The following is a 16,748-nucleotide window of genomic DNA, read 5'->3' as shown; positions in this document are numbered from 1 at the left end:
ACCTTAAAAAAGGATAATTTTAGGCCGGGCACGGTGGCTCAAGCCTGTAATCCCAGCACTGTGGGAGGCCGAGGCGGGTGGATCACGAGGTCAAGAGATCGAGACCATCCTGGTCAACATGGTGAAACCCCGTCTCTACTAAAAATACAAAAAATTAGCTGGGCATGGTGGTGCGTGCCTGTAATCCCAGCTACTCAGGAGGCTGAGGCAGGAGAATTGCCTGAACCCAGGAGGCGGAGGTTGCGGTGAGCCGAGATCGCGCCATTGCACTCCAGCCTGGGTAACAAGAGCGAAACTCCGTCTCAAAAAAAAAAAAAAAAAAAAAGGATAATTTTATTTTGTGTCTGTGCTAAGGCAGTCTGTATGCGTTTGGGGAGGAAAAGATTCCTTTCTGGATTAAAAGGAACCATAGGATAAAGGAATCTTCAAATGTGTAATTAAGATTAAGTTAATCATCTTTTGTCCCAATAAGCATATTATTTTGCTGAGTCACTAAGAACATTTAAATGATATTGCATTGGATTAAGAGGATTAGTGCCCAACCTCACTTCTTTGTTTGCAGAGGACTGCAGCTGAGGGCTTACGGAGTATGGATTGAGCATCACACTAAAAGCCATCCTGGGAAAAGGGACTGAAGGATGTAAACTGAAAATTTTAAAGTTCTGCTTTGTTTTCCGCAAATTGCTGAAGATTCAGATAGATATTTGCATGTAAGTGATGTGGTTCAATTTAATCTACTAAGACAAATCACAGCATTGAAGACAACGTCTTTTTCCCCTAATCCGTTTTCCCTGGCATGCTGTTTATGTTTCAAAAGACACCCACAGAAGACATCGTGATCGCAGTGTTAGTTGCACCCACCGGCATCCTTTTTGGTTTTTTCGAAGAGATGGTCCTGGTCTTCCAGTTGATCTTTTTCGCCTATATCTGGATCACATTGATACCAAATTCTTGTGCTGCTTCTAACATCAAGATGACACAGCAGCGGTGCTCCTCTTCAATGAAACAAACCTGGTAAGATGATCATAGTGCAGTCCATGGAGTTACTGCCCAGTTTCTCTCACCAGCTGCCTCAGGCCTACAGGGAACCTAGAAACGTATCTTTAATGAATGGTAGCACATGTTTGTGACCATGTCTGTCTCTAGAGATAGCATTCATGCATCGTCATCATTTACCTCTGTTTGACATCTGAAAGAGCAAGATCTTGGAATTTGCTGACATTTGTAAATTTATTTATGCATATTGATGGAGAAAACAAAGGGTTCATGTAAGGATCCTCTTTCAGGGAAAGTATTTCTTCAATTGGTAATACATTTATTATGAATACATTAATTACTTGTTTAATGTTTCTTCAAATTTATTTTGAGTAGAAATTAGTCTAAGCACCATCTTCTTTGAATGTCAAGTACTTGTAGGATACATAGTTTCATGGACTGGTGAAATAGTATCAAAAGGCAGTAAGGTCATTTGTCTTTCAAGAATCATTTTCATATGTTTGACATATGCTGAATATCAACACATCATGATTATTATCTTCCCATCAATAGTCAGGAGCATGTTTGGATGTGCCAGTAAGGGAGATAGCTATCTGTGACAGTGACCTGTTTATACACCAATTTGCCTAGCTTTTAGCACTAAAAATGCCAGGAATCCCTTTAGCCCCAGGTATACTTGAATGATTTGTCACTCTAATACCCATATACTTTTGATGATCAAAGAATGTCTTTGAGAAAGTCTTCCCTTTTCAACAAGCACCAGGTTTCCAGAAAGACCCAAAAGGAGAAATTGAGGAACGAAGATGCGAGTCTCGTCTGGTCCACCCTGGCAGCCAATGGGGTGACAGATGTTTTAGCTACATTTCCCTCACATCCTGAATACGTATTATGCATTCACCGTAAGATCAGGAAAGAGAACACAACATTTTAATAAATACCTTCTGAAGTCTCCAGTGTAATGACCAAAACCAAAAGCGGTGTGTTACTAGATTCCTGATTCCTGCTCTGTGATTAAAAGTCAGGGACCACCTCTCACACTTGCCTTCCATGCTTCTGCTCCCAGGCCGATACCTGAGATGATACGAAGTTTTGTTCCATGTAACAACTTTCCCAGTCTTCTTCATAGCGATTAGCTAAGGAAGTATTTGGGAACTGTAAGACGATACCACCAGACTCTATATTTTTTTTCAGATAGCTTATTACATTTTATAGTATATTTTATCTAATTTTAAAAATCAATGGACACAGCTTAAAATATTATCTGTCATCCAAAGAGTAGACTTGTACAGTCTGGTGGATGTCTAGATGAGCAGAAGAGAGATGATGACAGTAGCTAATTCATCACAGCAGCCCACCATCAGCAGCAGAGTTGCTACAGAAAAAATCTACCATGTGTATTTTTTAGGTGACATTGAAAGAACAAGAGAAGAACATTGGTTCTTTGAGGTGAGGTAGAAATTTTTTTCTGATGTTAAATGCCTCATTTTTAGATCCTATATAAAGGAAAAGAAGAATTTTAGAGCCTACTCAAAGCAGACTTCGCTCATAGGAAACACCAGGATTTCGGCCATGCGGGGCCAATCGTATTTGTTGTCACTTCTCTATATCCTAAATGAAGGCTTCTTTGAGTCACAAGCCAGAATGGGATTCATTAAAATTTATACCTGCTTCTTTTGTTCATAAAAGAAAAACCCTCTTGGGCACTAGAGATTGCATAAACCATCACACTGGTCCAGAAGTAGCCACTTAGAATGAAACCCAGGCATTTTCCCTGAGTGAGCAGAGTAATACAGCCAGCCAATTTCTGAGCTGTCACTCAACCACCCAATCATGCAGATTTTAGGGCATTTGACCAAAATACAGTAATTACTGTATGCAGTCATTTTTAGAGTTAGGGGCCAGGAGTCTTCCTACCTTACCTTGTGAATAGATACTGTGAGGTTCTTTGCCCAACACCCAACCTGATTATCAGCCAATAATTAAGTAATGAATGAATGAATTAATAATCCACTCTTCTATAATGCAAGACAACTAATAGAGTAAACATGAAAGGAGACATGATCTTTGAAAATTATAAGGGGCATTTATATATCCATTATTTTGGGCCGGTCTTCATACAATAAGGCTCTTAAATGTTTTGCTTTTAGTTGTTTTCGTTCAGAATATAACCTCACTTTTTAATCCAGAGTTTCCCTTCTTTCAAAATCTAAAGACTTTAAAAAATATATTTATTCAAAGATAACTTTTGTTTCCTAAAAACAAAGTAGAGAGGGGTGTGAATAAAGTAGGTTATGGCAGGTGAAAAATGTTCCCCTTTTGCCTGGAGAAGAAATTTTGCTCCCAGATGATGCAAAGAGAAGTAAGCAAATAGAATCATTGAATATTTATTCATTCTGTCAACAATTATATTGAGTGATATTTACATGCAAGTGCTGAGTTGGGAGCTAAAAATACTATAGGAGCAACACATTGACTCTGGCCTTGAAAATAATCAGCAGAGTGCTGGAGTCTGTTCAAACTGGCCTGCAAGCACCAATCAGGAAGTTTATCAGCTGGCTGTTAAAAGCACACATTGTTAAAAATTAAATTATATAAGTCTGCAATTAAATTAAATAATTTCTAAAATAAAGGCAGCAAATACTTAAAACTCACCACTTCCTAATGATTTCTCTACATTTTACTATCATCTGTTGTTCTTGAGGTTAGTTAGGGCTACTGTATCTGCATGGTGGAAATACTACAATACACCATACTATGCCATTTATACTATACTATACTGTACTATACTATACTATACTGTACTGTACTGTACTGTACTGCACTATACTATACTGTACTATACTATACTATACTGTACTGTACTATACTGTACTATACTATACTATACTATACTATACTATACTATACTATACTATACTGTACTATGCTGTGTGCCAGACACATCTCTGCCATGCACGTTGTTAGCTTGAAATCAGCCATGGTGGGAGTATTTACACCATGGAAATAAAACACTATAAACAGGGGCCTTTTTTCCTGAAGAGGGACAGAAGAGAGTGGCAGAGACAAAAACTACAAGGTATATGATTCTCTCAAGGAAAACAGCTGGTCAGGTTCAGCCTTCTCTGGTTTTTGTTTGTTTTTTGATTTTTACTTTTTTTCTGAAACGAGGTCTTGTTCTGTTGCCCCGGCTGGAGTGCAGTGGCGCAATCATAGTTCACTGTAATCTCCAACGCCTGTGCTCAAGTGGTCCTCCCACCTCAGCCTCCTGAGGAGCTGGAACAGCCGTGTGCCACCACACCCGGCTAATTTTTTTTTTTTTTGGAGAGATTGGGTCTCTCTATGTTACCCAGGCTGGACTCAAACTCCTGGCCTCAAATGATCCTCCAGCCTTGGCCTTCCAAAGTGCTGGGATTATAGGCACGAGCCACTGTGCCCACAGCCTTTTCTTCTCATAAGAAACTTGAGCCTTGTGTGGCCAGATTTTCTGATTTTTTCAAAAGAAGCAAGAAATCCAGGCTTTTATCTGAAATTGTCCAAGTTAGTATACCTTGTGGACTATTTAAAAAAAAAACATGTTGGCAGACCAGCTGCTAATTTGGTCCAATTTCCTCATTTCACAGATGAGGAAACTGAGGCCTCATCACCGAGCTTGTGATCTGACAGAGACCCAAGTGAGATGTAGGAACTGTCATGTTTCACTTGACGCATTCTCTCTGGCTGGCTTTCCCATAGAAATGTTCATCTGCCTAGATATTTTCCCTTTACAAGAGACAGGCTATTGATAAAGTCAGGTATGCATTTCCAGAGTTCAGGAGTTAGGCGTTCAATCAAAGCCATAAGATTCACTACATCTAATGTACCACGTTTTCTCTAAGACATTTTAAAAACATCTGGAGCATGGAAACAAACACTGGATCAAGAATTATAAAGATTTTCTTCGTGATGAAAAATTGGACCAAATGATTTTCTCACTACTTCACCTTATTCCTTGGATTTGCATCTATGTAGGTAGACTAATAGAACATTTTTGCTTCATTTTATATTTTTCTAAAGAAAAATAGTAAGTCTACAAAACATTTTTAAATTTTGCCTACATTATTTGGAACAGTTCGCTGAGCCTCAGCGTGCACTGGTCCACAATAAAGGTTAGCAGAGAAAAACGTCCATGTTATCTAGAGGGCATGCTTCTAGAGTGACAAGGAGAATGGAATGATAAGGTGGAGAGCTTTGACCAGATTCCTATTTGGAAAGAATTCTAAATGGCAAGTCCAATTTGGTCTAGGTAATTTATGATACAAATAACAATAGTAATCATGGATTTTTATGTGGAAAAAATACCTAGAATCTCAATTACGCTTTCGTTTTTCCAAGTTCATGTCTAATCCTTATTTATGAAATTACGTGATTTTTTTCATGTTTACAATCATAGCATAGCGGCCATTTTGTATTTTCTTTACTTACATTTCTAACATGGCTTTGTAGACACCGTAATGGTATTTTTAATCGTTTCATATTATTAATTTGAATTAAAGAACAAGAATTACCTCCTTTGTTTTTGAACATTTATTTTCAAGTTTGCATTATTATAAGTAACACCAATAAATGTTTTCACACATTTTCCTTTACCAAGAAAATTATAATTTTTCACATTTTTTCCTTTACCAAGAAAATTATAATTTTTGTGGCATTGAATAATTGAGTCAAAGCATACGAAATATCCTTATAGTTCTTGAGATGAATTTCTAGCAGAGTTTACCAATATTTAAACTCCCACCTGCAAACTAGAAATATTCACATTTCATCATATTCCTTTTTTTTTTTTTTGAGGTGGAGTCTCACTTTGTTGCCCAGGCTGGAGTGCAGTGGTGCCATCTCAGCTCACTGCAACCTCCGCCTCCCATGTTCAAGTGATTCTCCTGCCTCAGCCTCCTGAGAAGCTGAGATTACAGGTGCCCGCCACCACACCTGGCTAATTTTCTATTTTTAGTATTGATGGGGTTTTGCCATGTTGGCCAAGCTGCTCTCAAACTCCTGACCTCAAGTGATCCACCCACCTTGGCCTCCCAAGGTGCTGGGATTACAGGTGTGAGCCACTGCGCCTGGCCTCATCATGTCCTTCACAGCACGGGCAATAACATTATTTTTTGTCTTTTGCTAATTTAATAGATACAAAATGACAGTTATGGCTTCAATTGGTATCTCACTCTTGACCACCTCCATTAGATATTTTTTAATATGCTTGTTAATTGTGTCCTCCCTTGGATAAATACTCTCTTCATGTCAGACCTAGTTCTTTTCAAGTTCCGATTCTAGTTAATTCATCCAATATGTAGGCCTCCAGGCTCGAGGGAAAGCCGTTTTATAAGGCAGTCAACCGAGTGTTTGTGACTGAAGTCAGGTGATTTTTTGTCATTCCACTTATAAAACTCCAGTGCAGCCAAAGGAGTTAGGTGTATCTTCTTTTCCTCAACCAGTTCTAGTTTTTAATTCTTTGGCTATTATGTCCTCCTCAAAGACCCTCTTAGTCCCCCTGAGACCACCCAAAATGCGGCCTTTCCTTCCTCCCAGACCTCTACTTCCATCGTCACACAATTGTAGTAGAGTTTCTGCCACTGAGAAGACGGAGCATAGAAATACGTTTTCTTTGTGTGATCCAGGAAGGAAAAGGCTCTAATTCAATGAGAAAACTCACACCTATTACCAAGATTACGGCCCTACTGTTTCTCAGTGTTCATAAGGCTTTGTAGGAAAGGACAAAGATGAAGAATGCTGAGGAGAGCCTCTGCCGTAAACTGAGATTTCTTTGCTTGATCCCATCAGGACTCAGACTCCTTGGAACATCCTCTCCTCGGACAGAAGAAATCCAAAAGCTCCTTCTCAGCAGCTGCTAAACATTCTATCATTTATTCTAGATTGGGGGAGAGGGTAGAAGACGCAAACTAGTTTAAAATGATACATGTGTAGAAAAGATGAGAACATTCGAGCTAAATCTGATGCCCCATTATATAGTGCTCCTTTATTAAGCATATTTCCTTCTGTCTTCTTGGTTTTATTTCATCCTTCATTTTATTAACCTTTCTATGCGTATGCGTCAGAGGCCTTCAAACCAGGGTGCCTATCCTCCTGGGGTATGATGTATTATACCTCTAAGGGTAGATGTGAGGTATTTGAGGGGCATGTAGACATGAGTAGTTTTAAAACAAACAGTTTTTGGATCTTTAATTCCTTCTGACCTCTTTCTTAAAGTTGATCTATTCAGCACCTGCAGTCTTCTCTATCGCCACCTTGTAATGATTGCTCTGTCCCACCTGGCAGCATGCAGGCATCCCTCTCCCTCCTTCTGAATCCTACAAGTATTTCCAGTGTGTAAGTTGCTGGGTCCAGACCAGGCGCGGTGGCTCATGCCTGTAATCCCAGCATTGTGGGAGGCTAAGGCAGGTGGATCACGAGGTCAGGGTTTGAGACAAGCCTGACCAACATGATCAAACCCAATCTCTATTAAAAATTAAAAAATAAAAAATAAATAGCTAGGCAAGGTGGCAGGTGTAATCCCAGCTACTTGGAAGGCTAAGGCAGGAGAATTGCTCTAACCAGGGAGGCAGAGGTTGCCGTGAGCCTATCACACCACTGCGCTCCAGCCTGGGTGACAGAGCAAGACTCTATCTGGAAAAAAAAAAAGTTCCTGGATTCAAAGAGATCATTACAAACGTGTTGAGATAGTGGATGCTGCTACACAAAACGTCTTTTCCTAAATGGCAATTCTCTTATTATTTGCTTTTAATAAAATTGAAGGAAGAACCTAATTAATTTGTCAGGTTATAAATCATTAAAATAATTGTTCAACATAAATTCTACAGTGTGAGTTTTGAAAAATAAGTAAGGCGTTTAAATAATTAAGTTACATTGTTAAAAGAATACTGAAACAAAATTTCTTCAAATTCCATGTACTTCCCCATATATGAACAAACTTTCTCAAAGTTTTTATCTATAAAGATTTTTAAAAAAGAATAGAATTCCCAGTTTTATTCCAGCAATGACTAATATCCATTTGCTGATACACAGAATAATTGGGGAAAATGAATCATCACTTCATTTATAAATACACTTCTAATAAAATTTCATTCTTAAATTTAGTATCAATGTTTATACAAATTATGTTTTATTCCATTTGTAATTGTCATAGAAAATTAAAAAGTTAATTTCAATGTTAATATGTTTTTCTTACAACAATGCATGATGGAGTGATAAAATTCTATGAAGTAAATAAAATGGAGATACAAGTATTTTTTTTAAAAAAATGATAAAAATCTCTGATTTTTAAAGAACTTGTTCAGGTATATTTAAGTACGTAATGTGTATATTTAGATTCATTGGATACACTTAAAAGAATAATATGTTTTATTTGAAATCATCAATATTTGAGTAATTTCAAAATTTATGATGAAGAAACATAAATGCCAATTTAAATATGTGTGAGGGGAATGCACAGATTTTCAAAATTCTTTAAAAGGGTGTTTAAGCAACAGATGCTTTTTGAGAAATAGAAGATACGAAAAAATACCCAAATAAAGGCAAAAGCAGATAAATATGGAACATCTCATTGTGCACCTGAAGGGCCCTCAAGGTGCATGTGCTTTTGCACGCTGCCAAGAGAGCATTTCGTAGCCGGCTCTGTCTTTAACCTTCTTGGGATTCTTAATTAAGATTTGTCCTTTCCAATCTCATGGAGTGCTTCTGAGCAGACACATCAGTGACATGCCATTTAACTGTATTAAAAGATTATTACCAAAGGGCTTTACAAATTTTCATGAGTTTTCACTCTTAGTTACATTTCCATTTTTCTTAAAATAGTAACAAGTAGCTAGCTTTTATTAAATGTCTATTGTTTTCTAGGCCAGTGACTCTCTTGAGAAATTATTATACATGCAAATTTTCATACCCCAAACCTATTGAATCAGAAATTCTGGGCGTGGGGCCCAAATAGAGCATAATTAGGATGTATGCCAAGGAAGATAATATTTATTTTGGCTTGGTGCCTTGGACATAGTAGGCATTTAATAAAAGTTAGTTGCTATTTTTTTTTAAATAAATAGTTCCTTCTAGCTCCTTGGAAGAACTTTTCTAGTTAATTCCAGATCCGTGGAAAAAATAGTAGTATGTGTTCAATTATTCATAGGCTATAATGGCTTAACATGTTTAAAATAAAACTCATTGCCTTCTACCAAAACAGATTTCCCAACTTCCACATTTCTATCAATGATAAAGTATACTTCTATAAACCTCTGATGGTTTCAACCAGAAAGTTCTTTATTGAAAGGCCACACTCAGCGATCTCAGATGCCCATAAACCTGGACTTATTTCTTCTAGCAGCTGCTCCAGGTTCTGAAATTCTCCCCATCAAAGTCGTTTAATTGTGTAAGAAAGTTTATCCATGTGTCTTATATTAAAATTCACATCAGTTTCCTGGAGAAGACATGTATTAACACAAAAGCATATCAGCTATTCAGAATGACTAGGGCTCACTTAGTAGAGCACTTAGGGTCTTGTGTTATTGCTCCTGCTGCCGATGATGATGATGATGATGATGATCACAGTCACCTTTTTCTGGAAGAGGAGCTGAGCCATCAGGGCAGAAAACAAATCAGGAGTCCAGCAACTTGCCCAAGCTCACCGACGCAGGGAGAGACAGGGCCTTATTCCCAATCAGGACACCTAGTGCCAAGAGGCCACTGCCCACTTTCCTTTGCCCTAGAGAACTGCACACAAAACCAGACTTCACCCACTTCACAATTTGACCTGGCATCAGGTCTAAATATTGCCATCCCTCAGGCTTTAGAACCCCCAGTGGGAATTCTGCCTGGTACACTCTCAGCCTGCACCCTGTATTTTCTGCTCCTTTTATCTTTGTAAAACACGGTCTTCATCTGTTTACAATCTTTCGGTCTTTTTATTTTCTCACTGTCTTAGCGCAGAGATCGTTCAGCTTCAGTGACCCCAACGATCACTTAGGTAGCTTGTTCAGGTGCAGATTCCTAGGCCCTGCTTCCTAGGAGACTGATACAGTTGATCTGGGGCAGGAGTCTGTGAATCTGAGTTTTGATCACCTCCACTCAGGTAACTGGGATTTTTCAGGTCTAAAAACCATATTCTGAGAAACAATACTAGTTTGTGCATTAAATCCAAACTCAGTTTGTGACTTAAGGTGCCCCAAAATTTGGTTTACCTTATTTGCTCCACACTTATATAATAAAGAACAAATGTTGACAGCCCTTTGGCTTAATATGAACTGAGAAAATGAGCTTTTATGTATGTATTTCAGAACATGCTATGTTGAGCACAGATGGCTAACCTAAATCAAAATATCCAGAAGCATATGTATCTCAAAAGTTTTTTTTTCCCTTTGGGGGAACAGCAAACAAGAAACTAGAATGAAGAAAGATGACAGTACCGAAGTGTGGCCTCAGAAATATGAGCAACTTCTCCATATAGAGGACAACGATTTTGCAATGAGACCTGGATTTGGAGGTAAGTTCTATCTTCAAAGCTCATGTCAAAGCCCACCGTACTGTCAAAATGGAGGTCAAAAGAACTAAAACAGATTTACAAGAAAAAAACACAAACGCACCCAAAAGTGGGTGAAGGATATGAACAGACACTTTTCAAAATAAGACATATATGAGGCCAACAAACATATCAAAAAATGCTCATCATCACTGGTCATCAGAGAAATGCAAATCAAAACCACTTGAGATACCACCTCATACCAGTTAGAATGGCGATCATTAAAAAATCTGGAGACAACAGATGCTGGAGAGGATGTGGAGAAATAGGAACACTTTTACACTGTTGGTGGGAATATAAATTAGTTCAACCATTGTGGAAGACAGTATGGCGATTCCTCAAGGACCTAGAAATAGAAATTCCATTTGATCCAGCAATCCCATTACTGGGTATATACCCAAAGGATTATAAATAATTGTACTATAAGGACACATGCACACGAATGTTCATTGCAGGACAGTTTACAATAGCAAAGACCTGGAACCAACCCAAATGCCCATCGATGATAGACTGGACAGGGAAAATGTGGCACATATACACCATGGAATACTATGCAGCCATAAAAAATGATAACTTTGTGTCCTTTGTAGGGACATGGATGAATCTAGAAACCATCATTCTCAGCAAACTGACACAAGAACAGAAAACCAAACACCCCATGTTCTCACTCATAAGTGGGTGTTGAACAATGAGAACACGTGGACACAGGGAGGGGAGCATCACACACTGGGGTCTGTTGCCAGGGGCAACAGAGGGACAGCGGGTAGGGTGTGGGGAGGTTGGGGAGGGATAACATGGGGAGAAATGCTAGATGTAAGTGATGTGGGGGATGGAGGCAGCAAACCACGTTGCCATGTGTGTACCTATGCAACAATCCTGCATGTTCTCCATATGTACCCCAGAACCTAAAGTACAATAAAAAAATACATAAATAAATAAAAATTAAAAAATGAAACAAGACCAAAATGCAAGTACAAACTATCAGTTTAAAACCAAAAAAGATTTTTACAATTATCTTCTCTTTAATGAGAACAATTGATGAGTTATCCATTTTAAATTGACCAAAAACTCGTTTTTCTACTCTTCACACTCTGGTAAATAGTCTGTGTTCCACAAATAGTGAATGGTTCTATGTTGCCTATATACCAACTTATTCTGACTAAAATCCTTAAGTTGGATACATGTTATGTAGAAAATCTTATTGAATATTCCTATGAGCTAGAATGCCTCGCTTTTGGGTAGGAACTAGTATGACCAATGCCATGGCTCCTATGAACATATTCTGCTGAACTGTCTTTTAAAAATTTTTTATCCCTTCTAGCAATTAAGATTGATCCAGTGTTGGAGCACCCTTTAATGCACTATCTTATTCCATCCTCACAGTGATCCTATGAAATAGGCACTATCATGATAATATTGCAATGTGAAAACTTGGTCTCAGAGAGGTTAAGAGATTTGCCCAAGGCCATGATAGCAGAAAGTGGTAGAACTGAGTTGCGATGGCAGGTGAAGAAGACAGAAGTTCATATTACAGGTATATAACTGGAACAAAAGATTTTCTTTTCCTCAGATTGCTTCATGTACGCATAGTTGCATCACTGAAGGTATCAAGTTTTCCAATAACACACAGGGGATAGTGAAATCATCAGGTTAGACTCTCCAGCTTACTGCTCAATCCATCCTGATTCTTCTTTCATTGACAAAGCCTCCAGTTTCCACAATTCCTAAACTGACAACTTTTGAGAGTCCTAGCGATGTGGAGATGAAGGAAGCATGGAAGAGAGTGAGAAGCAAGATCCTCTGGCAGTAGAACAGATACAACCTTCTGATGAATAACTAATCCCATAAGTGTGCAGGGTGGGGGGATACTCTTCTCATAATGTGGTTATGACCAGGGAAAGCACTATAGGCATGCGTGCACTGCAGAGAACTAATTTGTTAACAGGCAAAACAAAAAAGTGTGTTAAATATTCTTATGTTGAGGGTTGGGGGCTTTTTGGAGGGGAGTTGTTTGGTTTTTCAATTTCCTGAAATCCATTTGGTTCCAATTCTTTTTTTTTTTTTTTCCTTCTTTTTGAGATGGAGTCTCACACTGACGCCCAGGCTGGAGTGCAGGGGTGTGATCTTGGCTCACTCCAACCTCCACCTCCTGGGTTCAAGAAATTCTCCTGCCTCAGCCCCTGAATAGCTGGGATTACAGGCACGTGCCACGGCACCAAGCTAATTTTTGCAGTTTTTAGTAGAGACAGGGATGCACCATGTTGATCAGACTGGTCTCAAACTCCTGACTTCAGGTGATCTGCCCACCTCGGCCTCCAAGAGTGCTGGCATTACAGGCGTGAGGCACCTCACCCAGCCAGTTCTAAGAATTTGACCTTGATTTCATCACGTTTGTGACTCAAATTTTGGTGAGCATCAGAATCACCTGGCGGGGGGGGGGGTTGCTGAAGGCACAGCTTACTTGGTTCTACCCCCAGAGTCTCTGATGCACTAGATCTGGGTGAGGCCAACGATTTGCATTTCTAGCAAATTCCTAGATGATGTTGCTGGTCTGAGAATCACAATTTGAGGGTCACTGATTAGGTGATCAGCATCAGATTAAATCTTGGTGAGTTTAATTTTTTGTTTCCCAGAGCATTTTTCACACTTATTGAATCATAATTTAAGATTTCAGAAGCCCTGAGATTAAGCAGGTTTAGAATTGTGTCTCTTTTTTTCTTCTGAGACTATTTTTAAATCTTTTTTTAACCTTTCTTCACTGCTTATCTCTTGTATCCATACAACAGTTCTCCCAAACATGTTTAAGCCAGCTACCGTTCTCAATAGACTGTGTTCCCCAACCAAATTTTCCCAAAGTTTATGTAACAGACCCTACCACTACCCCCCAGACACGCTGCGCCTTGGTCCTCGTGGCTTCCCCCAGCAGCGTGCGGCAGGCGTCCTCCGCCGACGAGTCTGCGGGGCGGGGGCTTTCGCCCACGAGGGGGCGCCAGGCACCCGGGAATGGCGTGAAACTGTCCTCCGCAGCCACCTGCTGTGTGTTCAACACCAGTCCCAGGCTGCCCTAATTCCTGGCAGGTTAGATTCCTCAATGAAATTCGTTTCTGTCCTAGAGGAAAGGGTTTTTATGGAGATTATTTGAGGCCATGGAAAGCCAGAAAGATTGAGAGAAAAATGACCGTCCTTGAATGCAAATCTGGAGCCAAGCGGTCTGGGGGAGGCTTTCACATCCGAGTGGGCGGAGGACCAGCCGCAGCCTCAGCTGGGAGGTAGAAACGCAGGCGCGCGGGCCCAGCCCAGGATTCTGCATAAACATCTGCAGGGATTCCCCCAAACCCTGCAGCCGAGAAGCACTGCTGTGGAGCACGAAGAGCAAACTCTGCTCTTTTACCTGAAAACATGCACACCTCCGTTCTCCATCCCAACCTTGTCCTCACCCCGCCCACAGAAAAACATGAAATTGGAGCTTCCACTGCGCTTGATCTATCAGAGATACATTTTAAGATTTGTTTTAAATGAAAATGCATTTAAAAAATACTTTCTTTCCCAGACGACGTTGTGGTGTTATTAAAAATGAAATTGAAATGTGCTACTTAGTGGTAGGTGGCAAATCATCCCGTGAGTAAGAAATTTTTCTGACAGGGCCGGGCGCGGTGGCTCACGCCTGTAATCCCAGCACTGTGGGAGGCCGAGGCGGGTGGATCACGAGGTCAAGAGATCGAGACCATCCTGGTCAACATGGTGAAACCCCATCTCTACTAAAAATACAAAAAATGAGCTGGGCATGGTGGCGCGTGCCTGTAATCCCAGCGACTCAGGAGGCTGAGGCAGGAGAATTGCCTGAACCCAGGAGGCGGAGGTTGCGGTGAGCCGAGATCGCGCCATTGCACTCCAGCCTGGGTAACAAGAGCGAAACTCCGTCTCAAAAAAAAAAAAAAAAAAAAAAAAAAATTTTTCTGACAATCATAGACTGGGGGGAAATGGCATCCAAATGGCTTGTGTGTTTAGTCCGTTGGAGCAGAAAAATCCATAAATTCAGTCGGAAGTGTCAGTCTCGTAGCTCCATGAAATACAGCCCCGGACTTTCTCTTGCCTCCCTTGGTCGGAACACCTTCTTACACCAGTGACCCATTTCTCTGTTCTCGCAGCTGCCTTCCCTGGGGAAATCAGACTGCGCGGTATAAACGACAAGTTTTAATTTATCTTCTTTCTTTATGCTTGTCCACAACACAAACACATGCACATACTTCTTTCCTCTTGAGCTAAATGTAACTTCAGCACTTCTCTTGACTTAATGTGTTTTCCTAATTAGCTTTAACATTAAAACCAGCTGCTACTGCAGTGTTTTTAACTTTTATACAGCATTAGAAGATTAATTGACTCATTATGTGGAAACAGGAGGATATAAATTTAGGGGAGCTTTTTCCTTAACTTGCGCTATAAATTGCAGCTCATTTTCTTTATTTATGTTTTCCCTTCCTTTTATATCTCCCATAACTAAGGGCTTTTTTTGTTTTAGTTTTATGGATGATAATATCTTTGTTTCTTCAAAGAGAAATCATTTCAGCATGCAGATCCTGGCCACAGAGTCAAAAGAAAAGTTGAGGTTATGAAGGCTGCTTGTGCAGCCTTTGCTTGTCAAACGAGAGGACTGTGCTGAGAGCCAGAGGGTCTGGCGACTTTCCTGTCATTAACCGGGTTTCAGGCACAGGTTGTCACCTCTCTTGAGTATGCACTCCCTCATGTCAAGTGGAGCTAACATCAGTCCTCTCTAGCTAACAAAGCAGCTATAATGAAAACATTAGATAATATATTATATAATGAACTTTAAATGCATTATCCAAAGCAGATGCATAACTTTTATTTAGCCCTCATTATTCCAGCCTGCATAAAAACCAAATACATGCTACATCTTTACATATCCAAAAAGGATTATAAATGTGTGTGCTGCTACCTAGTGAGCCTGGGAAATTAACACCATCATCATAAAGGTTCATATTTATTTAATTTTTATTTTAAATGCTTTAGGTTCTGAATTAAAAGTATCTAAAATTATTATTTACAGTTACTTTTATTACTGATCCAATAGATAATGAATAAGTTGGTTTTAACACATCTGAATGGGGTTAAACTAAGGACTTGACAAGCTTTCTTTCACGTAATCACAGCAACTGTATAAAGTAGGTACCATATATTTACTTCTGTTTTGCAGATTACGTGAGGAATTTGACACTAACTCAGGTTTATATGGCTACAAATTCCATGGATTTTAATCCATATGCTTTATTACCACCTTCTATCTGTGACTCAGCTCCTTCTCTGTAAAAAGCATGTTCTTTGGAGCTTTTACCCAGCCTCCAAACTGATTCTGCGTCTTGGCTTCACGCCGCTCACTCTCTACTCCCTCCTCAAGAATAATAGGGCCTGATACAGTTCCTCAAACCCATGAATAAGGTGCGGTGGGACATGGGGCTCAAACGGGGCAGAAATGGGGGCCTGGGGCAGTGGCTCACTCCTGTCACCCCAGCCCTTCGGGAGGCCGAAGTGGGCGGATCACTTGAGGTCAGGATTTCGAGACCAGCCCGACCAACCTGGTGAAACTGTCTCTATTAAACACACACACACAAATGGCCGGGGGCAGTGGCTCACGCCTGTCATCCCAGCACTTTGGGAGGCAGGGGTTGGCGGATCTCGAGGTCAGGAGATCAAGACCACCCTGGCTAACAGGGTCAAACCCCGTCTCTACTAAAAATACACACACACAAAATTAGCCGGGCGTGGTGGCGCGCGCCTGTCGTCCCAGCTACTTGGGAGACTGAGGCAGGAGAATCTCTTGAACCCGGGAGGCTGCAGTGAGCAGAGATCACGCCATTGCATTCCAGCCTGGGCAACAGAGCGGGACTCCGTCTCAAAAACAAACAACAAAAACAACACACACACACACACCACACACGCACACCACACACACGCACACCACACACACACGCGCACACACCACACACACACCACACACGCACACACAGCACACGCACGCACACATACTGCACACACACCACACACACGCACACACACCACACACACACCATACACACACCACACGCATGTCACACACACGCCACACACACGCCACACACACACACCACACACGCACAGCACACACACGCCACACGTGCACACACAGGCCACACAC

The 16,748-nt window shown here is 40.4% G+C and overlaps 1 protein-coding gene across 1 annotated transcript in view; it reads left to right on the top strand.

Annotated features, from left to right (window-relative positions):
- The first annotated feature begins 556 nt into the window (after positions 1 to 556).
- Positions 557 to 16,748, top strand: part of GABRR3 (gamma-aminobutyric acid type A receptor subunit rho3) — a 74,947-nt gene continuing 58,755 nt past the window's right edge. Inside the window, exons 1-2 of the mRNA XM_032276665.1 lie at positions 557 to 1,014; positions 10,410 to 10,522. Coding sequence (XP_032132556.1) covers positions 797 to 1,014; positions 10,410 to 10,522 — 331 coding nt within the window. The 5' untranslated portion in view covers positions 557 to 796. The remainder of the gene's footprint in view (positions 1,015 to 10,409; positions 10,523 to 16,748) is intronic.

This window comes from Sapajus apella, unplaced genomic scaffold, assembly GCF_009761245.1.
Source record: "Sapajus apella isolate SASKATOON/1434 unplaced genomic scaffold, GSC_monkey_1.0 scaffold8, whole genome shotgun sequence".
NCBI classification, from domain to species: Eukaryota; Metazoa; Chordata; class Mammalia; order Primates; family Cebidae; genus Sapajus; species Sapajus apella.
Note: the sequence above shows the minus strand (reverse complement) of the source record. Positions and strands in the feature narration are given on the sequence as shown.